Here is a 25,427-nt window from a genome sequence, read left to right as displayed (position 1 = left end):
GCGAGATGCCTTCCTTTATTGATGGAGTCTACGACAGCCTTGCTCTCTGTCTAACAGCTTTGCCGCACTTTGAAATGACTGATCCGTCCCATCGCTCGATATCCGGCCCTGTCGATTGTTATTGCCATTCTTGACCGATACTGTCCTCAATGGCCCTCCGAGTGGATGAGCCGGTGACTCATAGCTATCCCTTCCCTTGATGCTGGCGCTGACAGTGTCTGCAGCTCGATGCATATACCCTTTGGTTTGCTGTATTGATGTCCAAACAAACCCGCGGCCCCGTCATATCGGTCCCGCCATGCACCCCAAGTTAGAAGCCGATTGGCATCCACCACACGCACTGCCTTGTCTAGTAGACACAGACGCAGACGCAGACATACATACGCAGACACGTTGCTGTGTGCACCACCATCAACCAAGCTTCACGATAGAGGGGAGGCGGGAGAGGGTACTACCCCCGGCGTGTAAGTGATGGAGGGGCACGATAGAACAACAGAATGAGCTCTTCTCTTCTTTCGATCAGGACTTTTGCATGGCGGATATGCGTCTGCAGAACCCTGGTGCTTTTTGACTTATCCTTACACAACAGCTCTCCTCTATTCGCTGCGTCAAGCGACGATATCCAAACAACAAAGTCAATGCCCCTCCAAAAATAAATTCGAAAAAAATCAATGGTCCTTGGCAACAAGTTTTCCAGGTTTCCCCTCCCCCTCCAACAGCCTAGCCAACCCTACTGCGGACGCTATAACAACAAGGCGGTCTTTTTCAGCGTTTTTTTTTCCCTCTCTGCCTTCCTCACCGACTCTTGCAAAAGACGGTGCCCGTTGCTCGGGTGCGTGCCGTTAATGGGGATGCACCATCGCGGGGCCCTTTTGTAAAGACGGGCCGCTATCAGAGGGAGCACAGCGCTTCAAGGACAGGCAGGACTCGAGAGAGAAAGAGAAAAAAAGACGGACTCCATCGCCCTGCAGCTCCCCGAGACCTAGATCACGACGTGGACGCAAAACGGCCAAGGCTGAAGGTATACAAGGACCAGAAGCTGGCCGCATAGTGACGTATGCAGGATCCCACAGATCCATCGCGGCTCTCAGTGAAACGTTGTTGTTGTTGATGAAGGCTCAGAGAGAAACTGTGTGTGTGTACTACGGTAGGAAATCTGCATGTTGCCAGTATCATGGCGTGCAGTAAAGTTGCTTCTCTAGTGTTTTCTAATGCTCAAGATATACACATACATACATTTACATATACATTACATTACATTCTGACTAGACTTGAAGCCGTTGCAGATGTAACCCTTCCGCTAACACAAGACAAGATCAAGCGCCGACGATCAAAAAAGCACACCGCAGCAACACCGCCGTTTTAAAGATCGCGGAACTAGAATGCAGTGCCCGCTATAGCGTCCTCCACTTTGGTTGACAAGGGCGATCACTCTTGATACAACATTGCTTTTTCTTTTTTCTTTCCTTCGCACTGGAAAAATCTCTTCTCCAAATGCATGAGAGCGCTTAAGGTGTGCTGCGAGGCCATTAGGGCAAAGACACGCAGCTGCATGCATTGCATATTTTAAAAGAGGGTCTCTTTTGACATGTCTTCTGTTGGAGCGCCAACGCCCTGCTGTGCTGCATCACGATGGAGTATTATAGCTAGATTTTTCCAGTTGTCGGTGACGAAGTAGAAGCCTAGAATAGTCTGATCCCGGTAGTCTCGTGGACAAGAAGAATAGCAGAGAGGGGAGAAGAGAAGAGTCATACGTGAGGTGAGCCCCTCCAGTTCAAGGCTCAGGCGCGTTCATGCCCAGCGGTTCTCTGAAAGGTGGTGTTGTCTGCGTTGTCCATGCCTCGAGGGTACAGGATGGATGCTTTGGGTGCTGGGCCCTTTCGGGTCCGGCCGTAGAACAAATAAGATCCGGCCAATGGATGCATTAGCACAATCTGCAGCTCGGGAACCAGAACGACATGTTCCCGCTCTTTCACACGTCACATCACATCTCAGTTTTAGGAAAAGCATAGGCTATGCACCAATGGCGAGATTAGGGCATGGCCAGAGGAGAGCAAGGGGGGTCGACATAAAGCCCTGTGTTGTTTATGCGATGCTGCACGGTTGCAGTAGGTAGGTAACCAACCCTAGACCACAGAATGAATATTCGCAAATCGAAATGACAGGGCGAGCGGAGGAGGAAGTGAGAAAGTCGTGATAAGGTCTATTAGTTCGTGATATTCATCATGATCCCTCAGTATGGCATGTGAAGAGGTGGTCTGCTGCCAAGGTTATGACCACCTCAGCGCTTACACATCATTTGCTCGTGAGAATAGTAACATTGGCCAGTAGGCCTCAAAATCATAGTGGTGATTTTTTTTGGTTCCAACACGCACCCCTCCATTGCATGACTACCTTACTAGTACTAGCCACGTGGGATGTGGCTGTGCATTTCGAGGGTCCAGCCACAACCACTCGGCCGGGTCCGCCACAACGGGGGTCCGATTCGGGTCTGGGCTGGAGCCCGCGCACGGCAGCGGCAGCGGCAGCGGCAGCGGGAGGCATGAGATGGGTCCTGCAGAGAGACCCCGTGGTTCCCGATTTTCTGGATCCCTCGTGCGGCCCCATTTTCTCATCGGGCTGACGTGACGTGACAGTTTGTGAGCCTAATTATTTCAAGTGACGTAGGACGATATCAAACCTCAAAAGTGAATCATTTGAATGACAATTATTGCTCGTCTGTGACTGATAAGAATGACCGTGTCCCCTGCTGCCTAAATCAGGCCCATCCTGCCATTTCATCAACGAGTCCCCCGCCACTCAATTTACATCCAATGCTTCTTTGGCGATTGGGCATCTTTCGCCCCCCGTTTAGCATGACCTGACAAAATCCCCAACAAATCAACTATTTATTCTTTCCTTAAGGATTAATGGCTACCGACAAGCCTACACAAATGAGTCACACTTTATCGCAAAACGCTCGTGAGTTTGAATAGTTGGCCAGCACATCATGGAAGCCCCTGACACAGCCACACCGATATGTCAAACCGGCCATCGAATCAACTGCCTTACCTCCTCCTTGGTACAAGTCATTTGAGCAGAGTCCTAATGCACCAGGATATGTGATAGGCAGCAGCGCGCAAGAGGGAGCTCACGATGACGCACACGCGATATCTCAGATTTCTGATACGCGAAACGTGTCGCGCCAGGCAATATCTCGCGTGAGGCAAGCACTTCACATGTCGAGAGCCAATACAAAACCGCGGGGTAAGAGGCACAGCCTTGTGAAATGTCATTCACGGTGCTGGTGAATGGTGGCGATGTCAGCAAATGGGATGGAAGACCGGGTTGATATCCGTGATAGCGACACGCCTTTGTCTAAATGGAGGTTGGAATATTGGTGATATGTTTAGTAGTCAACGGTTGACCAGGTTTGCTGAAGATTATTGGTGATAGTAGAGGCTGGATGTCCGTCAAGAGGCTTGAACAGTTGTCGGGTCGACCAATGTGAGGGCATCGTAGGACACAACGTGCTGAGGAGAGAGTCACAGGTGAATTGGCAAGGGGCGAATCAGTATTGCTTGAGGTAGGCCTACGACGACCTAAGAAGCCTTGGAGTAGCGTCTGAGAGCCCGTAAATTTCCCTTCGGTGAAGGGACACTGCGAAGCTTCAACTGCGATACCTCAGGCACCGCCTAGTCTCGGACATCAACCGTTATGGATTTCCTCCAGATTGAAGTGACCGCAAATCATGTCTTGGCCGTGAGTAGAGGATGATGTGGTGTTCGCTCGTTCATACTCCTGTGTCCATGGCAACTTCAACACTAAATTTCATGAATTATCTTGCACGTTGGATGGCAGTACTTGTTCTCTACAAAGAGCGATGTTTGATAGCAAGACAAATGGGGTTTCACACTCAGCCGACAAATGGTTTAAGGACACTTACATGAACAATGTCGCAACTATCCTCCTTGTGTTATACCTCCTTTCTAAGCATGTACATATAATTTCAAGAGATATACATATAATCACCAAGTCCGACGGCAATTTGTATAAGTATGCGAAGTGGAGTCACCAAGGCGCTGCACTATCATGACCCTTTTCTACATCACTCGTACTTTGTGTAAGAGATGTGCTAGACGTCAAGGGAACGATGCGAGAGAGCCAAGAGTCTATAGACGTCAACCTTATCGGCAGTGATGCACCTATAGACAAGAGAAGGCCCACGAGCTGCACGCTTTAGGGATACAAGCAAGTCTTACAACCTTAAGATACACACCTCAATGAATACCTCATAAGGGATATATATAGCCCTAGTGCTAGTCTGCAAGACGTACTAGTAGTTACTTGAGCGTAAAACTTTGAGAGTCAAGTCATATAATAGCAAAGCTGGAGTAGTTCTCATTGACTATATAGTCAGCTTATCGAGAGACTAAAGTCTTGGGAGAGATAGCTAGATGAGTCCCGGGTTTTTCGATTGCTCCAGAAGTCGACGATCATGCAGGGCTGAAACTGAACAGTTTGAGACTTGATAACTTGCTCTGAAGCTCAAGTACTGTTAGTTGCCCGATAGCGGTGGGTGATATACCCGCTCTGCACTTGATGATTGCTTCTGTTAAGGTCATTCTGTGTGACATCGGCATCAGATTTAGCTACAGTAGAGACATACAAGTCCCCTTGGCCTAAATAAAGTTGAAATCCTCCTAAAGCATGTCTCAAGCTCCAAAGTGTCTAACGCATGGGGAATGTGAATAGAAACGTCTTGCTTGTTGCTAAACTCTACAACTGTGTACGTAAAACTCTACCTTATCATGACAACGTCTGCAGATGTCTTGGTAGCTGGATGCTCTGGACACGAGGTTTCCAGATTCAGAAAGCTTTAAAGATCGGAAGTACGGTGTCTATTGCTAATGAACGAACGTCAAGGAGGCAGCATAACTTTATGAACATGCAATAAGAGTGAGATCATAGGACCAGAGCAACTACCAACATATTATACTACAGAATTAGAACCACTACTGATGTATTCTATAGAATCTGGTCAACCGACATAGTCAAGCTGTATGCCGCAGTGCCAAATCGATGTGGTGCTACGAGATCAATGTAGACATGGAAAGTTAGCGAATGATTGGAAGGGGAAAATATGAATGACTTAAGGGAGGAAGAAAACAGTTTAGAACATTGTAATTTATTCAAGAAAGCATCGTGCTGTGTCCGCAAATCGGATCTCGCTATGCTATCAACCATGGTAATAAGAAAACCTAAAGGACGCTTTCCTCCTATCCGTCCTAACATTTTCTCTATGAGCCAGGAACTCCCAGAACACCATAGCGCCAACTGCTGAGCTGCAGACAACAAAACCACGCCTTCTATATCGGGTGCAGAAGAGCGGGATGCGTTCCGGGTTTGCATTTTTCACCCTGCTTCGTCTTAAGCTCATTGAAGCTGCATGTTCTATGGGACTTGAGACAACCAATGCAGGCGTACGTCTCGATTTCCTTTGGAGAACGAGCCACAATGCACTTTCCGGCCTTGCAGCATTGGCAAGGAACACAGGCTGCTACCCCGTGAGCTTCCAGGTAGTGGATCTTCATGTGATCCCTGTAGTTGCTCATGTTGTACTCGCGGTTGCATGTAGCACACATCTTCCGATTGTTGACCTTTCCGCTGTTGATGATGGTGCTGGTGCTGTTGGTACTGTTGGTGCTGCTAGAGCTTCCCACACTGGCCCCTTTCTCGACGACGGGTCGCTCTGCGTGCTTGCAGGGCTCCCCCGGGGACCCCGTGACAACGCACAAGTAGCAGTGTCCGTGTGGAGCGCCCTGCTTCTTCTCCAACGGCTTAGCGTTGATTGGTGTAAAAGACGACATGTCTGATGGTAGGTTAGAAGTGAGTTGAGTATCAGGGTGATTTCACTTACTGTTTGGTAGGAATATTTTGAAGTGATAAAGTTGAAATGTTCTTATGTGACTGAGAGTGAGAGTGAGAAACTTGAGATGTTTCGATGTGATAAAGAGTAAAGAAAAGAGACAATAAAGACAAGGGACTAATTCTTTTATAGTGAAAGGATGGGAAGACAGTTTAGGACATGGAAGTTATTCACAAGAGGAAAAGATATACTTTCGTTTGTAAAGGAAGCTACAGCTGCGATTACCAATTGAGAAGCAAGCCATCACATTGCGCGCATTTCCTGAGTAAAGTATACAATAAACCCCCGAATAGTCCCCTAAGATTATTGGGCATCGCCTACGTCACGGGGATCAAAGTTCTTTTTGGCTTGTTCTTGAAGAAAGTTTTTGATCATCATTGAGTCAGGGAGGACTACAGTATGAAGATATTTGCCTGTCCCCGGTGATAAACTTTTGTTACATACAGCCATGAGCACATTTTGATTGCGTTACGAAGCTCGAGATGAAAGCTTGTATAATATTGAACTAAGTGAAGCTTTTGACTCGGGATAAGAGGCATACGCAAGTTGGCAACATCACTCTGGAGGGGTAGACGAAAGTGATGGCAATTATATGCTTCGACTGAGGAGATGTTTGTATCCCTCACTCCAATAAAGTTGATACGGATGAGATAGATATACAAAGTCCCTAAGGGCAATACGGTCGCGTTTAGTTGGTCAACAGAAGAGCAGTTACCCTGGTATGGCAGCCATGGTACATTTCCTTGTCACTCCGAGCTGGAGACACAGAATCATGGATGGGAGCATCTATAGGCTTTTTGGGAAATCCATTTAACTTCCTCTAGAAAGCCATGGCGAATCTCTGCTGCCTAGCCAAGTCCTTTCTGACCGAGCATGCTGTTCTTGTAAGTAAACGGGGCCATAGCAATGAGTGGCTTGCTGTTCAACATCCTGTTATTAGTACAATTACTATACGGACCACGTCATATCATTGAGAACCGATATTCGCTATGGGAATATGCCGAGTCCCACTTGATACGAAAATCATGGCTATGATACGAAATTGACGGGGACCCATATAGTTGAGGCTCTTAGACGAGATATCATGGCTTCATTAGAGTTTTCCGATTACCCCTGAAAATGCGCGCAACTCGGAAGCAAAAAAGGGACTGACCAACGAATCGCCAGAATTTTACTATAAGCTTTCAACTTGCGCCGTTCAAGAGCGCACACTTTGAACGCTCCGGGGAGTGGCATATTTCGAGACAGCCTACAGAGTATCAGGGCCCACCTTTGAAAACCTTCGCTGCAAGGGCCGGGAGCGCCTCATGCTGCCTCACTTACTTTATCTCACAATTGCGAGAGGTTGCCGGTCGCGTTCGAAAGAGCTCACTTGGTTTAGAGTATCACGTGTGATTTCACGTGGTGTTACACGAAGGCCGGCATGCCTTGCTTCTGGTGTCATGCAATTGCATCTCTGTCGAGGTTCAATGATACCTAGGCATTTATACCGGCCTGTATCTGAAAATAAGGTAGTAACAGTCAACGATGACATTTGTAGAGCAAAAACAACTACATGTTTGGCAATTGAATTACAGAGGGGACTATATTCCGCTTCACCAAACAAAAAACTCTCCTGTCCATGAATGGTAGTTCTCTCGATTGTCAAACATAAAAAGTATTTGTTGTCGAGGGTGGTGTGATCTCAAATGGCGATAAATAAGGCGACAAATTGCCAGACACAAAGTCACAAACAGAAACGATCTGAGACCCGGAGACCCCCGGCAATCTGGATCGATCTAAACGACCAAGGATTGATATACATACAATAAGTATCAGGCGTCTTTCACGTGGAATTGTCATTCCACGTTCTAACGTCAAGCCTCAGCTGTTCCCATTCCCCGCAGCGCAACTCGCTGGAGCTGAGGGGCGATATCCCGAAGCCGACCGCCGCAGCCCGTGAGCCACGACATCAGATCATTTCGGCATCTAACTCAAGTGAGGGACGCTATCTTACCGAGGGACAACTCAGGAACACGACACGTATTAGAGGGAAACTGACGTGTTTGCCATGACGAGGCAAACACGCCAAGGCACCTTTTTATTAGGGAGTCTTTAAGCTTAAAGGCGCTGAGGTCCCCCCCCACTGCAAGCCATTCAAAGGGTTCAACATTTATGAATGCCACTTGCGTCAACCACCAACGTCACTTCAGGAACAGACAAATTCTCCGAGACACACTCCAACAACGCAAGAGACGCATATTTATTAGTGGAAAGCCACCAAAGTCATGTGCATCGTACTTCTCACTACTGCGCATCCCGATTATGCATTGATCGCCATCGATAATCGGGATGAGTTCATTCTTAGGCCGACATCGCGGCCTCACTGGTGGACTCATGGTACATCTGGTCGACCAGTCTTATCATCACGGGATCTCCAACGAGCAGAGAAAGGAACATGGATGGGCATTAGCAAGGACGGTCTGATAGCCGTGCTCACCAATTACCGCGAAACAGATGTTCAGGACCAGAATCATCCTATTCATGCTGCCAAAAGCCGAGGCGGTATGGTCACCGCCTGGTTGGGAACACCACCCGAAGAGAGCCTCAAGGACAGCGTCCACAAACTGGTCGAGAACGACGGCGTTAAGGGCGTCGGCGGCTTTTCTATGGTTTGTGGTAAGCTGAGGAAGCAGACTCAAGGTATTGCGATTGTAAGCAACCGGGCCGGTAACGTCGAAGAGGTGCCCATCGTCGCCAAAGAGCGCGGTGAGATTTGGGGTCTAAGCAACACCGCCTTTGATGCGACAGGGAAACAAGAAGAATGGCCTAAGATCGAAATGGGCAAGAAGCTATTCCGCGAAGCTATCGACAAGTCTGTATCCGATAAGAAAAGCAAGGATGACTTTGTGTCGGACCTCTTTGATGTTCTCAGCCACGACACACTGCCCAGGAACGAAAACGCCAGTCTCGTCGAATATATCCACGAGCTCAAGAAGAGTGTCTTCATCCCCTTGATCGGCGACGAAAAGCATCGTAAGGCAATGGAAGCGGCCATGGCCAAAGGACCCGGTGAATGGACAGACGATCAAGCAGCTGCTGAAGAGCTGATGTCCGAAGGACGACCGGATCCAAGTACGACACCTATCATGGGTTTTGAGACTGGCATGTACGGGACCCAGCGACAGACCGTGGTTCTGGTCGATTGGGAGGGTAATGTCACGATGGTGGAGCGGGCGCTTTGGGATGGCAATGGTAATGCAGTGCCAAAGGGAGAAGGCGACTTCAAGTTTGAGTTTGAGATCAATGGATGGAATGATGAGTTTTGTAATGGAAGCACAAATGGTATGAATGGAGAGACGAACGGACACTTGTAGACGGTATTGAGATGGTTGCCACGAAGACGATGCATTGGATAAGAAGCCTTAGACAAAGAATAGACAGGCACTCGATATCAAGACCACAATGAGCTTCCAACCGGCTCGCTACCTATTCTAATGAACAGCAGCAGTAGCTCCTCTATAAGACAGTGGAAGAACTGCCCTGGGGGTACGAATTCTTCTAGCGCAAGCAGGCAAGTAGGTAAGGCAGCTGTCAACTGTTCGTCACTGGCAAAGTCCAAAGCTCCCGTCGACCTGACACTAACACTGGCAAAACTTCACTTCCACACATCAAAACAAACCAAACAAGACGTCTCCAGCAACGCGTCCAAAATGAGTCCATGTTTTCTAATACAACAACAAAGCCAGCATCACCTTTAGCTTCCGCTGCGACTTACAACAACAATGGAGGCTTTTCGAAACAACAGCACTGGCTTCCAGAAATCGTCTTCACGACTTCGTCTACCCACCCCATCTAATGTCTTCTCGCGAGGAAAGAAGAAGCGTCCTGTTATTTCTGGTCCGGTTGGACCCGTCAAGAACTCTCGAGGCCCCGACTTCACTCGAAGTGAAATCCTCGTTATTGTTCCCACCATCAAAGACTGCAGTGGCTCAGACGAGTCATTGTCCGACAAAGAAAACGCTGAAGCTAAGAAAGCAACTCGACGACTCTCTGCTAGCTTCTCGGCACAAGGATCACTTGCTAGTCCCCCTACAGTTGCCAGGTCTGGGCTGACTGCGACTTCGAGTTGCAACCTGAACACAGCCTCTTGCTCAACTTCAACAAAGACCCGCATACCAACAACCAAATTTCATCTGCCTACAACAAAAAGAACCCTGAGCTCCCCGAAGTCTGGCCTTACTACTTCATCTTCGCATCAGCACTTTTCGAGTGCTGCTCTAATCAAGCCTTTGCCATCAACCAGCTCATTCCACTCCATCTATGAGGACTTGAGCTTCGAGTCCGCCGTCCAAGACGAGAACGTCCCCCCGTCCAACCATAAAAAGTCAATCCTCCTGGAACATGATCCCCAGGACAGCTTTCAGAAGAACAAAAGTCGTCTTCCAAAGTCACGAACATTGGCCGTTTTGAGCGATCTTAAAACATCCTTCTCCCGATCTTCACTCAACTCTAAACTCTCTTCCTCCCGCGATTTCGATGACCCATCATCCCGCAAAACGTCTGCATCTTCAACAAGTAGCTTATTCGCATCAACAACCTCACGACTTGGATTGTCGCGAGCATCTCTAGTTTCCCGATCCAGCAGCAGTTCCGGCACCACGGCGACAGAAGTACAACCAGACCCCAGCCATATCACCACATCACAACCATCTGCATATTGGTCCGGGCGCTTTGTTTCTCTGCATGATCGTTTCTTAGCCGAAGAATACAGCAATGGGGAGGCTAGCGCCTGGGACTCGAGTCCTGGGCACCCTTTTCAGTACCACGCAATGACCACTGATCGCGTGGCTGTCAACTCCCGTCCGACTCACCTCTCCCACTCCACCACCACATCGGCACTTACAAGCCTAACTGGAACAAAGCCTCGCACCCCACCATGCAATAAGGATGCTAGATGCCTGCGAATTTTCCAACACCTTGAAAGCCTTTGTACTACAGGCGAGGCACGCCGGTCATTGGTAGCCTGGCAGCAGTCGTATGCCCGTCGCGTGGGAAAACCACAACTCCTCCCCCAGGGAGGTCGCATGGAGGACAAGAGTCTGATGGGCAAGATTTTGGGCACAAACCCCAACAAAGGAGGAAGACGAAGCCTCCCAGCTATGAGCGAATCGCGCGTACCAATTGCCAGAAAGACGAAGCTCGCCCCTGCGGTTAGAGGACGTGGGAAGCGGGTTTCCATCAACTGATGCTCTTTGTCGGGAGAAGAGGACAAGCACGGACAAAAATGATTGCTCTTTGTTTTGAGCTCACCTAAAATTGCTTGGATCATTTTAAAGTGTATAATAGCTGAAAGGGACATGTTGCAGCCAACAGTTGGCATTGTGGTACACTATGTTAGCGATTTGTTTCCTGATGGAGGCGCAAGGTGTCGAAGCATGTGTTGTTTGTTTTTATCATCGAGTTTGTATTATGATTGAAGAGGCATGGAGGAACGCAGGTAATGCTGTAGCTATAATAACTAAATCCTTTTTGATGTCAATATTTCGCCGCAAGGGTGAAAGGAAACACGAGACTGTCCTTTTAATCTGAAAGATTCAACAACAGCTTAGGATAACTTTAGTGTAAGGAATCCTTAGCTTAGACTATTTAGACAAATTTAGACTATTTGGACAAATTCAATGTAGTATTTCGACTATTATGAATTTTGTCTGGTTTTTATTAGAAGTCTCGTTCGAGTCTCGTCCCTAAGCCGAGACATCTTTGACAAAATCTTCATTCGCTCAGATCGTATTTGAACATTCTTGATACCGAATTTCATTGATTCTAACCTGAAATGCAGTCACACAACGCCAACCGTATCTTGGCCCCCCTTTCGAGTTGAAATATCGTTTAGTGAGTCCACCTAGCTATCCCATCGACGCCAAAAACTCCAATGCTGTAGATCTCTTACCCCCCGCTTTTCCAATCTTACGGAAAGTATTCATTCTGTCTTCTTGCGAATCTTCATATAGTCTCTAATCTGTTCGTGCTTGCTCGCAAAAAACATCTGTCGAGCATCGTTCTTCCACACCAAGACACCCACCTCCTCGGCAAATCTTGAGATATCCTTGTATTCCCTATCATCCTCGAAGGACTTGAACAGGAACCCGCTTGTTGTCTTCATACGCTCGTTTTCGAGCTGCCATAGACGAATTTGATCGACTACTGTTGGGGGAAGAACGGGTTTGTTGTTGAGAGCTGCGGTGCGGTGCATTTGATCGTGTGCGTGCGCGGAAAGGTAGGATATGATCTGCTCGGCGGTGATGCCGAATTGAATGGCTTGTCGAATGGATTGGCGGGAGATTCGGCCGGCGACCATGTCGGGGAAGCGCATCGCGAGTTTGGTGAAGAGAGCGAGGACCGCGATTTGAAGTGTTGACTGAGTGTAGGCGTAGATACGGTAGTTAGTCTCGATAATCACACTGCCGCGCTGCTCGGTATTGGCGGCTGTCACGCTGCCCCCTGGTGCGCCAGATTGGCCTGGCTGAAGAGCAGCTGCCGTCGCGGCTGCAACGCCATCACTAATGCTGCGAAGACTATTGCTGCTCGAAGTGAGGGTTGTAGCTAGACGAGTCGGGAAGAACATGGATCGTTTGTGATTAGGGATGTAAATCAACCCGAAGTCAACAAGTGAGGGTAACATGTTCTTACGTTGCTCCGTCAGCGCATTCGTGTCGTACGCGCGACCGAGTTCCATGCTGGCGAGCACGAAGAGGAACGAGAGCATATCTGTAGCCTCCAGCCCAGCCATCTTATTCACCTCCATAGCCTCTAGCCAGAGCAACAGCAGCGTCCATACTTGCGCGTTGGCCTCTTGCAGCAAAAAGGTAAAACCAGCCTGTGTGATGCCAACGCTACCACTGGCTTTACGATCGACGAGACGGCCCGCGACGAGGAGTTCTTTCACGCTCTTATTCGGTCCAGAAGACTCGCCGGCGCTCTTGTAGCCGACACTAGATACGACAAAGTGCAGGATATCTTCCCATTTCTTTCGTGCGTAGCGATCGAGAAAGGTGATGTCGATTTCGGGGGGGATTTGAAGTGTTGACGGTACACCGAAGGAGTTATGTGTGCCACCGCCTGATAGCGCGAGTCGAAGGGATAGCTTGAAGTTCGTAGTAAGTTGCATTTCCTGCGGTCGTTCCTTTGAAGGCGCCGTGATCGAGACGATGTGCAGAACGCGCAAGATCGAGAGCGCCTGGTCCTTCTGGCGCTTATGGCTCGGTTTGACCCAGTCGTCTAGATCGCTGAGGAGTATAGGTTTGGGAGAGTAGAGAATGCGCATGACAAAGGTCTTTGCTAGGGGGTGTGTTAGAGATTGGGCGGGTGTAGTGGTTGTGGTGACGAACCGAGGTGCGGTAGCATGCGACGGAAGATGGCGAACGCGGTTGAGGGTTGTTGGTAGAGCTTGCGGAAGGTCGTGCCGGGGAGTTTCTCGAGATACTCCGCGAGCTGGAGGGAGGGCGCTGGGCTGACTGACATGTTGGGCGACGGGGGGGAGCGCTCTGTCAGTCAGTATTTAAGGGTGCTATCGCATGATCGAGTGGTGTTGAATGGGGGAAGGATGCCTGAGTGAGCGTGGGTGATGAAAGAGATGTCGGCTATTTGAGTAAACGCTGCTGGGTAGTGTATCCCGTGGTGTCGGACAAGCGCAGATAAGTTGTGTCGAAAGGTATATCAGAAGGCCAAAGATTTGAACTTCTTTGAAAGTTCACGAAGCTATTGAGCACGAGCTCTCCAGGCACGATGAATTATTTTCGGGCTAGCGTTTAGCGACGCGGGTTTAGCGGGAAAAGCTCGGTAAACGACGTCATACATGCACCCCATGGCGATCGATCTACAACCCGATCGTCGACCTACCTACAGCAACTCATTGCATCTGCGATTGTAAGCAGATATCCATAATAGCTATAAATGGAGCCTCTATTTCTTATATGAAATTTGGATATCTAGAAAGGGGAACAGTGTAGGGTAACAAGGTCCACCGAGCCTCTAAAGCAAGTACATAGTTGGCCGTGAAAATAGGCTGCATCGAGGAGGGTTGCTTCAGACTGACATGAACTTCTATATCATTAATCCCGGCAGATAACTAACTTCTATCCAATAGGGAATTGTCTGCCACAAACTTTGCTCGGATGCACCTTCTGAGATCAACGTGCCTATCACCAAATGCCCTTGGCATATTGCAGACTCTAGCTTCTATGAATTCCCGCTGTGAAGCTAAAAGTTGGAAATGACCGTTCCAACATTTCTCTTCCTAGCAAGGTCCAGGATGGCGTTCCCAGCTACAAGATCTGTGACACTCACGCCAATGCCTTTGTACACAACGAAGCCCTCGCTAATCCACGTCTTGAGCTTCCCAATGCCCCCTTCAGGCTTCCTTTCAGACTTCTCATCAAGCCAATCTAAGATCTCTCCAACCTGAAGTAGTCTCTCGCCCTTTAGACCGCTCTGTATCACTTCTCCTGAATTGACCATTGCTTCTTCTAGATCGTCGACAAGAATACTGCCCTCTCCACCACGAGGACTATACGAGTCGTCGCGAGAGGCAGCATGGCGAAGCATTTCTGGATCGAGTTCGATCATATCGGCTTGCCATGAGCCTATGGCGCCGACGAAAGGCAATCTACTTCGTGTTTCATCACCCAGGATGGTCTTGAGTGAGAAGAGTGGACTTGTTGAACCAACTGTGCAGAATACTGCGTCCGCTGACGATATAAGAGATGCCAGAGCCTCGTCGTAATCTGCTTGAGTAGGATCAAGAACATCCAGACTAGCAGAAGACTTCCAGTACTTTTTGTTTTCCTCCGTCACTGTCTTGACCAAATCCTTCGCACGGCCAACGGAACGATTCACAATAGTGATCTTCTTGATCTCAGAACCTCTGAGGGCTAATGCAAGACGAGTATGCCAAAGCCCTTGCTTCCCCGCTCCAAAGATCACAATGTTCTCGGTATCCTTTCTCCAAGTCCACGGGATCAGAGCAGAGAGTGTCGTCCGGTAGCCTGTGGGCTCAGCTGCATTGAGTACACCCGTCGGCACACCCGCTGAATCACACAAAGACAAAAGTCCACCAAGAGGACGGTTTACCGTGTTACCATCTGCGTCCTTGATTGGGGCTGGAGTAACCACGATCTTTGTGCCTACGTAGTCTGGGGAAGTGAATGTGCGGAAGAGAGTCTTTTGCCCATTCGGTCGATTGACAAAGTCTGGTGTTGGTTGGTATTTCCCTTCGCCTTTGACAGAGAATTCAATGAGGATGTTTTCTAAAGCTTTCTTGAACTGAAGCACTTCTTCTTTCGACAGAGATACGAGCAGATCTCGGATTTCGGCGTCGCCAAGGACGATGAGGTTGCTGGCCATTGTGCTGTCTAGAACAATATGAGACTTGTGGTTGAGAGCTTGTATCCGCACAGAGAACTTAGTGTCGAACAATAAATGAGGAATCAGATGAAGAGCAGAGCTGTGTATCTCTGCTGAGCATTGATATGGGTATATAGACCTGATGCTTATCGTGGTAGATGACTGCGAAGTCGGCGTTGCAGGGGCAGCACGGCCAGCGTCTGTGCCGGTTCATGCTGCCGGTCCTTTACCCCACGGCCGGCCGGTCCATCCGACTGCGGATCGGCACCCGATAACCACTACAGACATGGTCTTGAGATGATAAGCATTTGCCAATATCTTGGGAAATCGTGTTGAATTGCCATATAACTGGATCTGCTGATAACCAATTATGGGACTACCTATTGCTCAACTGCAGTCGCATTCTTACACCCATCCTGAAAGGACTTGAACGAATACTTTCTCGAGACAATCTCATTGTCATACCCAAACTCCACGCCAGTCTGCAACGTACCGTACCCTCCAGCTGTTGGTTTCCATCCTTTCTTTGTCAGTCCAGTATAAGGATCCTGAATAAACGCCAACCAGTAATCCTGCATCGCATGACTGATCTTGTACTCAAACGGCCTAGACTTATTCCGCGCGATGCTGTGAGTTCCAAAGATCAAAGGAAGCTCAGCAGAGTGGAAAGCCCCTTCATCTCCGGGCATGATGTTGGTGAAGTTTGATGAGTACATGTATCGCCAGGTCTTGGCGTTAGTTGAGGACCGCAGAGCTGTTTCGAAGTGTGCGGGACAACCGAAGGTACTGTCTGTATGGACTTGTTCAGGTGGTGGTTTTACTGGAGGCTCTGCTGGCTCTCCACCAAAGTTCCATTCGTCTCTATTTGTACCGATGATGGATGGCTGAGGTAGAGGTCAGTACAGTGTCCTTTTGCTTGAAAGATGATGTGATGGAGAGCTTACCAGCTTAGGGATCTTGGACGATAGAAGTCGGCTTGAGTAGTCTGAGAACCTGGTTCTCTCATCCACGACAGGGACAAAGCTCACTCCCGCTGTATTCTCGACCTTCTTTTGGATGTCTCTAAAGGGTATCTTCCTGAGGCAATCGACCTGATTGTCTTTGTCACACTTGAACGCCTTTGCGATAGAGGTAAAGTTGGAGTGTGTGGAATCAGCATTGTTGATGGGCAAGAAGACACCCCCAGAATCTTGGATGTATGCATGCGCGATTGGGTCCTTAGGATACGCATACTGATAGTATCCCACCGAAGCGCCGCCAGCACTCTGACCCCAGAGAGTGATCCTCTTGGGATCTCCTCCAAAGCGTGAGATGTTGTCGCGCACCCACTCAACGGCGAGACGTTGATCTAGAAGTCCTAGGTTCTGTTTCTCGGAGTCAAGACCCGCGGCATTTGGGAACCCAAAGATTCCGAGACGATAGCTATTTCATGATTAGTGATGAAAGTGGGAAGGGGCCTGTATTTACATACTTGATACTGACGACTATGTGCTTCTGACTTCTTGCGATCCAGTGGGGAGGCACTTGGTAGTCGATATTACCACCGCCCTACACGATACGTCAGTCAACTCACTCTCATCGATGAACTGAAGAAATATATCTTACGCCAGTGAAACCTCCACCATGGATCCAAATCAACACCGGAAGCTTTCCCTTGTTGCTCGCCCGAGCCTTGTACGGAGTCCAAACATTCAGATACAAACAGTCTTCGCTTGTGCTGTTAGGCTTGATCAGAAACTCAGGGCGCCATGGGCCACTGTTGGATGGTTCGGCTTGAGGGCACGCAGGGCCTTGATGCGATGCATCTAATGTTCCGAATAGTCCTTTGGCTACTGCAGGAGCCCATCGCCGTTTCCCAACCGGAGGTTCGGCATAAGGTATACCGAGGAATTGAGCCACATTGGGAAAAGACTCGTTCGTAAAGCCTTTAACAACACCGTTATCTGTTTTTACAGTTGTCGTGTCAAGAGCAGACACAAGAGTGCCAATTCCAGCTCCAACGGCCAGGAGATGAGAAACACTCGGTGGAATCATCATGCGTCACTGTAAGTAGGGACGAACGACAACAATCGAAGTCGCGGGATAGTAAAGCTGGTATCGCGAGTCATTTTGTATCCAAGCCTGAAGCATCCGATAGTAAGGCCGAATGCCACCTTATATCCACAACCGAGGCATCAAGAAGCGGGGAATGAGGAGTGAAGCTGGAGATCTTCAGTGAAATGGCCAGTTTTGGGAGTTTAGATCTTGATTTTTAGCATGACCTGGTGATAATCCGGGGGTTTGACATTGAGTGGTCATCCGAGTTTGACGATGAACGGTGAATGAGTTGATAAGATCTAAGCTTTTTTGTATCCTCGTCTATGTATTAATTTGCTATCTAATGAGAAAATCACGTAGTATTTAATATTTTCAAATGTCCTCATGCACTTACATGTACATTTTCCTTGCGTTCTGCTGTTCAGGCAACAATAATCCGAGCCGAACCGGGACGACGTTCCATCCGACTACAGATCGCTGACCGATATCCCTCAACTTTACCCCAAATAAGACCCTTAATAAACCCCACGAATCTTAGTTGATGGCGGCTAAGCTAACCTTCGAGCATGAGGAGAAGCGAATCTTTCTGGAAGGTCGTTCCAGACTTCTCTCTGGCAGCCAATGATGGAAGGTTTCGATAAATCTCAGATAGAAACAGCGATATCCTACGGTTGTTAATTCCGATGCGGTCTCCTGTATAAGAGCTTGAATGTCAGACAGCACCTCATATGTAGCCATCAACAATTTGACCAAATTATACCCTCATCACAGAATTGTACTCTTTCTCTTTATCATGCCCTTCAAGCGCAGCTTCAACACCGTAGGCGTCCACTGCGGCGGCGAAGTCTGCGACGTCGTAGTCGGTGGTGTTCGCGATGTCCCTGGCAAGATAATGTACGAAAAGATGATGCATTTCTGGAAACATGAAGACCACCTCAGAAACCTCCTTCTGAATGAACCACGAGGCTGTTCCGCCATGTGCCACAACCTCGTCTTACCTCCCACGAACCCAGAAGCCGACTATGGCTTCATCATCATGGAGCATGAAGAGTACCCGCCCATGTCGGGAGCAAATACCGTTGCGACGGTGACGTGTCTGCTGGAAACGGGCATGGTGACGATGCAGGAACCTGAGACGGTTGTCAAGCTTGATGCGCCGGCTGGACTTGTTACTGCTTATGCGAAGTGTGAGAATGGGAAATGTAAGAGTGTCAGGTTTCATAATGTGCCTGCCTTTGTGTTTGCCACGGACAAGGAGATCTCGGCACCGGATCTGGGCACGGTGAAAGTCGACATTGCATATGGAGGGATGATCTACGTGTTGGTAGATGCTGCATCAGTTGGTCTCAAGATAAAGACTACGGAGGGAGCCAAGCTTGTCAAGGTCGGAGAGCGGATCAAGAGGGCTGTCATGGAACAAACGGACCCAGTGCATCCCGAAAACCCTGGTATTCACGGCGTCACAATTATCGAGTTCACAGAGCCTCTGTATGAGTACAAGGATGGAAAGGCAGCAAATAACACTGTAGTCGTGTCTCCCGGGCGCTTAGATCGAAGCCCTTGCGGAACAGGAACTTGTGCCAGGCTAGCAGTTCTTCATGCAAAAGGAGAGCTGAAGGAGGGTGAGAACTTTTATCACCGCGGCATCACTGGGACGGAATTCGTTGGTAGAGTAGAGGGAACAACCAAGGTTGGCGAATATTCTGCGATTTATCCCTCTGTTGAAGGACAGGCATGGATAACAAGCTTCAAACAAGTTGTGTTGGATTCCACAGACCCTTTCCCTGAAGGATTTCGTGTTGGAGATACATGGCATCTAGACCCCGAAGAGTAGATATGTTTCAACCTAAATAAGACAGAGACTTAGGAAAACCTGGTCAAATTCAAGAACAATGATACAGCAGCTGGCTAGTTTATCACGAGAAATATGTAAATGTCTACAAAAGACTTCTTGTCTCGCTGACTGAGAGTTATAGCCACAGCAACTCTGTAAAACGCCAGCTTCTTCATAAGGGAGACATGAAATCTTAGCACCTTTGTTCAAGGCAGTATAGGATTTCATATGAGATTAGTATCGCTTAGGGCATCTTTAGACTAGGTAATGATATCGGAAAGTCTCCCAGTCATGGGAAAGCTTGGGCAGTCTTATCGACGTAATGACTCGTTCAATTCGAATGATGCGTATCCTAGTGTGAGAATGGCCGACGTCTATAGAACTCACTATCCTCAGGCTTCCCCTCATCAGGAGCATCAACAACATCAGCATCCAAAAACCAAGACGGATCGCCCTCAGTCAACGCCTGGCTCCAACCATTCCCCATCCACCTTAACAAATTCCCCGTAGGATCGGCACTCTCAAACTTATAATCCTCCCATCGCGGCGACCTCAACACCTCAAGGCACTGCACAGAAGACCCAGGCCACAGCGCTACAATGCGTGACCCAAGCCTACCGGAGCGGTACCACGATGAGCACTCATCCGTGTACACAGTGCCTTTGAAGTACTCGTCTATGTACTGACTAAAGTCAGCTACACGCTCGGGCTTGGCCTCTATGGTAGCGTAGTCTTCCTTTTGAAGCTTGCGGATCGCTTTGACGATGTAGTCGCCTTGTGCTTCGAAGATGCTGAGTAGGCTGCCTGAGCCTAGACCGCAGTTGGGACCGGCGATGAGGAAGAAGTTGGGGAATTCGTCGACTGCGAGTGAGATATAGGTCTCCCAATGTGGTTTCCACTTTTCTGCGAGCGCCTTGCCATTGCGGCCTCTTATTTGGAAAGTCGGCGGTGCCTCGACGTCGTAGCCAGTCGCGCAGACGAGAACATCAAGTTCGACCTCTTCCCCAGAGGTCACTTTGACTCCTCGTTCTGTGATCTCTTCAATTTTTTGGCTAATAAAAGTGACGTTTTCTTGTTGGAGAGCACTGAGATATCCAGGGCCTGGGGTCAAACGACGACAACCAGGAGCAAACGAAGGGATAATCTGCTGGAGATCTTTTCTGCCTTCCAGTTTCTCCTCCATTTGCTTCTGAAAGAGCTCTCGAGCCCCGGTCTGCACCTCAGTGCCCATCAAGGTCAAAGGATAGATTGCTGCAGCCTCGTCTTCGAGTGTCTTTCGCATTTTGTAGAACCTGTCTGGCTGCCTCGCGAGCATCTCTTGGTGACGACGTGAGACTTGTCGATGTTAGCCTACCATTCCCAGATACGGGGCTTGTCTAGGAACTTACACTTGGTCTCTGAGGGATCCATTCCCAACTTCTGCATAGCTTTGTCGCCAAATGCAGGAACAATCCAGGTCGGCGATCGAGCGAAACAAGTTACCTTGATCCCCTCCAGTGGCTGGATCGCGGGTAAGATTTGAATGGCGCTCGATCCATTGCCAATGATTCCCACGCGTTTGTTTTTCAAGTCGCAACTACCCGATTGTTAGGCTATTTTCAATTGACGTAGATTAACTCTGTACTTACCTCTCGTCCCAAGCACCAGAGTGCATGAGCTTGCCCGCGAATTCCTTCAGTCCCTTGATCTCCGGCCAAGCTATCTGATTTAGACCCCCTTTTGCAGAGACGAGGATGTTCGCAGTATCTTCAAATGTCTCTCCAGTCTTGACGTTCTTTACAGTGAGTCTCCTAGAGCTTTTTGTCAGCCTTCTTGAGACCAATCGCATCCTTTTCGCGTCACTTACCAGACCTTGTTCTCCGAGTCCCAAGTTGCCGAAGTGACTTGATGAGACGTCTTGATGAAGCGGTTGGCACCGTATCTCTCAGCGACATCTTGCATATATGCACGAATTTCGGCGCCTGGAGCGTAAAGGGAGGACCAATAGGGGTTTGGCGCGAAGCTGAACTGGTAACAGTATGCTGTCGATTCCATCAGTCCCTGTACAAAAGACTATAACCATAGATAGAGACTTACATGGAATATCACAAGCCAGGCCAGGATAGCGATTCAACCACCTGTTTCTCAAGTTAGATCAAGGTCACCAGGAATTGGAGGCAAGATGTTTTACCAAACTCCTGAAGTTTCTTCATTCATCTCATAGACAGTAAGATCAATATTTCTCAGTCTCTGTGTCATTCTATTCGAGTCGTTAGTTTGGGCGTTTACTTAATGTCATTCAACCTTGACTCACCGAATAGTTGAATAGATACCAGAAAAACCAGCTCCGATAATCACAACTCTCATCGGACGCTGATTCTCGACAGGAGTGTCTTTCAGGGTAAACTTGGGCCGGTTCTCTTCAGAACTGTTCTGTGTGGCAGTATAGCCATTCTGACCAACATAGTCGCCATTACTTCCAGGAAAGTCGTCAATCATGTTTTATGTATATGGCGTAGTTTGTATTCTCTGATGGTTTTCGCTCTGGTGTTCGTGGTATCGTTCGTTCGAATGCGGAGTGTGAGGTATTAAGCATAAATACTATGTCTGTGGAGTGAGTGTCCTTCGTACTCTACTAACTCGGCACTGCCGAGGGACTACACAATAATGATCAAAGATCACCACAGAATCGGAAATTTCCCAAGGTAAAAAGGAACGGGGTTATTGCACGAGATCAGTCAATACAGTGCGTAGATGTAATGCCGAGGCAATAGTCCCGAGGGTCGCGGGCTGAGTAACTCCAAGGCAAAGAGGCTGGGCGTAGAATATAGCTGTATCCCCAAAGCAATATCTAGTCTCAATAGCAGTGTTTTGCCGATTATTCCTTTGATCCTGCTGAACGTCATCATGGTCTTCGAATCACCAGCGTGGGCGCGAGCGCTCCCTCCAGTGTCTCTGCCAGACAGCATCACAATCGAAGAATTCATGTATTCAGAACAACATGGCCGCAAACCATTGAAACTGTCCCGTAATCCATACACTTGCGGATTGACGAGTCAGACATATACTGTTGCTGAGGTCCGGGAAAGGGTCGACTACATGGCCAGGGCCATAGCGAAACGACTCGATTGGGGTGTCGCCAACGGCACGGAATGGGACAAGGTGGCTTGTGTCTTTTCTTGGAACACGGTAGGACAACAATATTTGAAGATATGGAGAAGGGAATTACTAACTGAGAGGTGTTTTGATAGATCGATTACGTTCCATTGACCCACGCATTGCATCGCCTCAACGCTATTGCATCGCCTGCAAATGCAGCATATAGCGTCTCTGAACTCACGCATCAACTTCGAGCGACAAGTGCAAAAGCCTTGTTCACCTGCGTCTCTCTCCTTCCCGTGGCTTTGGAGGCAGCGGCAGCGGCAGATATCTCGAAAGACCATATTTTCATCCTCGACATGCCTAATGAAACAAACAACAGCGCGTTTGTTGGTCTATCTACGCTGATAGATGAAGGAAGACATTTGCCTCCGCTCCCGCCGTTGCTATGGGTCAAGGAGCAAGGAAAACGACAAGTTGCCTATATTTGCTTCTCAAGCGGCACCTCTGGCCTTCCGGTTAGCCCCTGATCCCTATTTCAGCAATTAACTACTTTTTTGCAAACGGGCAGATGCTAATGTGGTTTTAGAAAGGTGTCATGTTGTCTCACTACAACATCATCAGTAACATTGCCTTACAAGTCGCGTATGAGAGCTATGGGCGGAAATTAGCTGGGGTTGAAACGCAGGTCGGACTTGGTCTATTGCCGTTCAGCCATATCTACGGTCTAGTCATCATCTCTCACATACTACCTTGGCGGGGTGATGAGGTGGTGGTGCTCCCAAGATACAATCTAGGCCACATGCTCGCAGCCATACAGAAGTACAAAGCTAACCATTTGCCGCTTGTATGTTGTGCTATTATCCTTCACCCTTGTATTCGGCTGACCCAGAAACTGTTATAGGTCCCGCCTATCGCCATTCAGCTACTCCAGAACAAAAGAAAATGCGACTCGTACGACCTGAGTAGTTTAGAATGGGTCACCTCAGGGGCTGCACCCCTCGGCGCGAAGACCATCGAGAGTATGCAGCAGATGTGGCCAAGATGGAAAGTTGCACAGGGCTATGGTAAGACGATGGACAACGAGTCATAAATCTTGGGATAATAACTGACAATATTGCCTCTACCAGGCTTGACGGAAAGCAGTCCTTCTGTTTGCTCCACAAGCCAGCATGACATTCTCCCCGGCACATCAGGGTCCATCGTTCTCGGCACCCGATGTAAAGTTATAGATGAGAATGGCTTGGAAGTAACGGAGCTCGAGAAGCCAGGCGAACTCTTCGTCCAATCTCCAAACATCTGTCTCGGCTACATGAACAACGCCAAAGCCACAGCAGAGACGTTTGTGTGGGACGAGGACGGTCGTTGGCTTCGAACAGGTGATGTTGTTGTTATACGTCTGTCACCTCTTGGTACAGAGCACGTGGTCATCGTCGACCGAATCAAAGAGCTCATTAAAGTGAAGGTATTCAAAGTTTATTCGATCCACTTTGAACATAAGCAAGACTAACTGGAGCAATAGGGCAATCAAGTGGCCCCTGCAGAGCTCGAGGCGCATATTCTTTCTCATCCGTTCGTTGCAGATTGCGCAGTCATCCCTGTCCCCGACGATTTCGCTGGGGAAGTGCCCAAGGCCTTTGTAGTAAAAGATGCTTGCACAGGTACTAAGTCCGACGAAGAGATCGAGAATGCTATCTGCAAATATGTTGAAAGCCACAAAGCAAAGTACAAGTGGCTTGAGGGTGGTGTGGAGTTTGTCGAAGCCATTCCCAAAAGCCCTAGCGGTAAAATCCTCAGACGGGTTTTGCAAGCAAGAGAGAAGGGAAAGTCAGTGGGCGCCACGGCTAAGCTATAGATTGAGATTCCACGGAAGGCGATTAAGAATTAGTTTGAGCGCCTTGGACTTGTGCTAGAATGATTCGCCAGCCTCAGTTCGTTGGTTACATATGTCAGAGAGTGAATGTTGTTTGAGCCATAGATGTCCTCTTCATACAAGGCGGGTCTGCGGACACGAAACATCAGCTGCGGCAAGTGAGCGAATAGTGCCTTAGCATGCCATGAGCTTGCTAGCAGGTGAAGTGCATCCTCAACCGCCATTCCTCTCGACTAAAGAGTATGAAAGGAGCAATAGAGAAGTTTAAGAATCTGAGCATGCTCGATAAGCCCCGCCAGCATCAAGTTACCCTTAAAACAAGCCACATTAATCGTGTTCGATGACGATGACACATTCCGGAACTTTTTCGTCTACTTTGATCTATGCTACTTCTCCTAATCCTTCTATATGATATATCACGCAAAGAGTTCATCAAGATATGAAATCTGGGCCTGTACGTTTTCCTCAAAAGCCGTACCAAAGTAAGGTGAAAAGTGCCCCATGCCCTTGAGAACAACAAGCTTCTTTGGCTCAAGTGCCTTGTTGAAAGCTTCAAGTTGCAAATGAGGCTGCGTCGTAACATCGTGATCAGCAACGATCATCAACATAGGCGTCGGCGAGATACGATGGATATAAGCCAATGGCTCGTGAAGCAGAGCGTATGTCAGACTCTGCACTGTACACGTCTTGGCCCAGTCAAGCCCTCGCTGTTCCATTTCGCCGATGAACGGGATCGACTCTGGATCTTTGAGAACAGCTTGCGAAGCACCTCTCTTAAGCTCATCAAGAGAGCTAGGAAAGTTGGGGATCTTGGAGGGAGATCCTTCCACTGTGGCCTTGGCTCGTTCGCCGAGGAGTAAGCTTGTCGACGCGCCTGGCATGCGAGAGAGCCACTCGCCTGAGATGAAGGGGACTTGCAAGATGACGCCAGCGATATCGTGATTCACGGCTGCTGCGCAGATGGCATTTCCGCCGGACATACTGGACCCCCAGTATATGACTTTGGTAGGGTCTACTTCGGGCAGAGTGACGGCAAAGTTGAAGACGTCGAGGTAATCGCGAGTTTGCAGCGTCGGATCGACCTGTTCCCGAGGAAGACCTTCGCTATCTCCCCAGCACCGGTTATCGTAGGTCAGAGCACCATAGCCAGCTTGGTTGAATCGTGCTGCAAACTCGGGCAGAAAGTGAGATCGCAGTCCTGACCACTGCGTCGAAAGGCGAGTCAGTGGAGGACAGAATCACGAAACTGGCCTGACTTACACCACTCGACATGATGATACATGGCCTTTTCTGACCAACAGAGAACAGAGTAC

The 25,427-nt window shown here is 48.7% G+C and overlaps 9 protein-coding genes across 9 annotated transcripts; 4 read left to right on the top strand and 5 right to left on the bottom strand.

Annotated features, from left to right (window-relative positions):
* Nucleotides 1–8,175: 8,175 nt before the first annotated feature.
* On the top strand, nt 8,176–9,264 carry J7337_008189 (uncharacterized protein; the record flags this gene model as incomplete). Its single annotated transcript, XM_044825812.1, has 1 exon — nt 8,176–9,264. One exon carries the CDS (start codon nt 8,176–8,178, stop codon nt 9,262–9,264), a length of 1,089 nt encoding a protein of 362 aa, XP_044678729.1.
* A 408-nt stretch (nt 9,265–9,672) lies between these two features.
* J7337_008188 (uncharacterized protein) lies at nt 9,673–11,136 on the top strand (the record flags this gene model as incomplete). Its single annotated transcript, XM_044825811.1, has 1 exon — nt 9,673–11,136. One exon carries the CDS (start codon nt 9,673–9,675, stop codon nt 11,134–11,136), a length of 1,464 nt encoding a protein of 487 aa, XP_044678728.1.
* A 734-nt stretch (nt 11,137–11,870) lies between these two features.
* Nucleotides 11,871–13,411, bottom strand: J7337_008187 (uncharacterized protein; the record flags this gene model as incomplete). The annotated part of the gene is made up of 2 exons (XM_044825810.1): nt 11,871–13,228; nt 13,279–13,411. The coding sequence occupies 2 exons, from the start codon at nt 13,409–13,411 to the stop codon at nt 11,871–11,873; spliced, it is 1,491 nt and encodes a 496-aa protein (XP_044678727.1).
* Nucleotides 13,412–14,149: 738 nt separating this feature from the next.
* On the bottom strand, nt 14,150–15,292 carry J7337_008186 (uncharacterized protein; the record flags this gene model as incomplete). The annotated part of the gene is made up of 1 exon (XM_044825809.1): nt 14,150–15,292. The coding sequence occupies one exon, from the start codon at nt 15,290–15,292 to the stop codon at nt 14,150–14,152; it is 1,143 nt and encodes a 380-aa protein (XP_044678726.1).
* A 380-nt stretch (nt 15,293–15,672) lies between these two features.
* Nucleotides 15,673–17,326, bottom strand: J7337_008185 (uncharacterized protein; the record flags this gene model as incomplete). The annotated part of the gene is made up of 4 exons (XM_044825808.1): nt 15,673–16,176; nt 16,237–16,714; nt 16,764–16,840; nt 16,898–17,326. The coding sequence occupies 4 exons, from the start codon at nt 17,324–17,326 to the stop codon at nt 15,673–15,675; spliced, it is 1,488 nt and encodes a 495-aa protein (XP_044678725.1).
* Nucleotides 17,327–18,122: 796 nt separating this feature from the next.
* On the top strand, nt 18,123–19,163 carry J7337_008184 (uncharacterized protein; the record flags this gene model as incomplete). Its single annotated transcript, XM_044825807.1, has 2 exons — nt 18,123–18,223; nt 18,269–19,163. The coding sequence occupies 2 exons, from the start codon at nt 18,123–18,125 to the stop codon at nt 19,161–19,163; spliced, it is 996 nt and encodes a 331-aa protein (XP_044678724.1).
* Nucleotides 19,164–19,515: 352 nt separating this feature from the next.
* On the bottom strand, nt 19,516–21,641 carry J7337_008183 (uncharacterized protein; the record flags this gene model as incomplete). Its single annotated transcript, XM_044825806.1, has 5 exons — nt 19,516–20,498; nt 20,552–20,739; nt 20,792–20,953; nt 21,010–21,165; nt 21,457–21,641. 5 exons carry the CDS (start codon nt 21,639–21,641, stop codon nt 19,516–19,518), a joined length of 1,674 nt encoding a protein of 557 aa, XP_044678723.1.
* A 408-nt stretch (nt 21,642–22,049) lies between these two features.
* On the top strand, nt 22,050–24,096 carry J7337_008182 (uncharacterized protein; the record flags this gene model as incomplete). Its single annotated transcript, XM_044825805.1, has 5 exons — nt 22,050–22,331; nt 22,831–23,088; nt 23,146–23,308; nt 23,372–23,706; nt 23,764–24,096. 5 exons carry the CDS (start codon nt 22,050–22,052, stop codon nt 24,094–24,096), a joined length of 1,371 nt encoding a protein of 456 aa, XP_044678722.1.
* A 434-nt stretch (nt 24,097–24,530) lies between these two features.
* On the bottom strand, nt 24,531–25,386 carry J7337_008181 (uncharacterized protein; the record flags this gene model as incomplete). The annotated part of the gene is made up of 2 exons (XM_044825804.1): nt 24,531–25,319; nt 25,375–25,386. The coding sequence occupies 2 exons, from the start codon at nt 25,384–25,386 to the stop codon at nt 24,531–24,533; spliced, it is 801 nt and encodes a 266-aa protein (XP_044678721.1).
* Nucleotides 25,387–25,427: the final 41 nt, after the last annotated feature.

This window comes from Fusarium musae, chromosome 6, assembly GCF_019915245.1.
Source record: "Fusarium musae strain F31 chromosome 6, whole genome shotgun sequence".
In the NCBI taxonomy this organism is placed as follows: domain Eukaryota; kingdom Fungi; phylum Ascomycota; class Sordariomycetes; order Hypocreales; family Nectriaceae; genus Fusarium; species Fusarium musae.
Note: the sequence above shows the minus strand (reverse complement) of the source record. Positions and strands in the feature narration are given on the sequence as shown.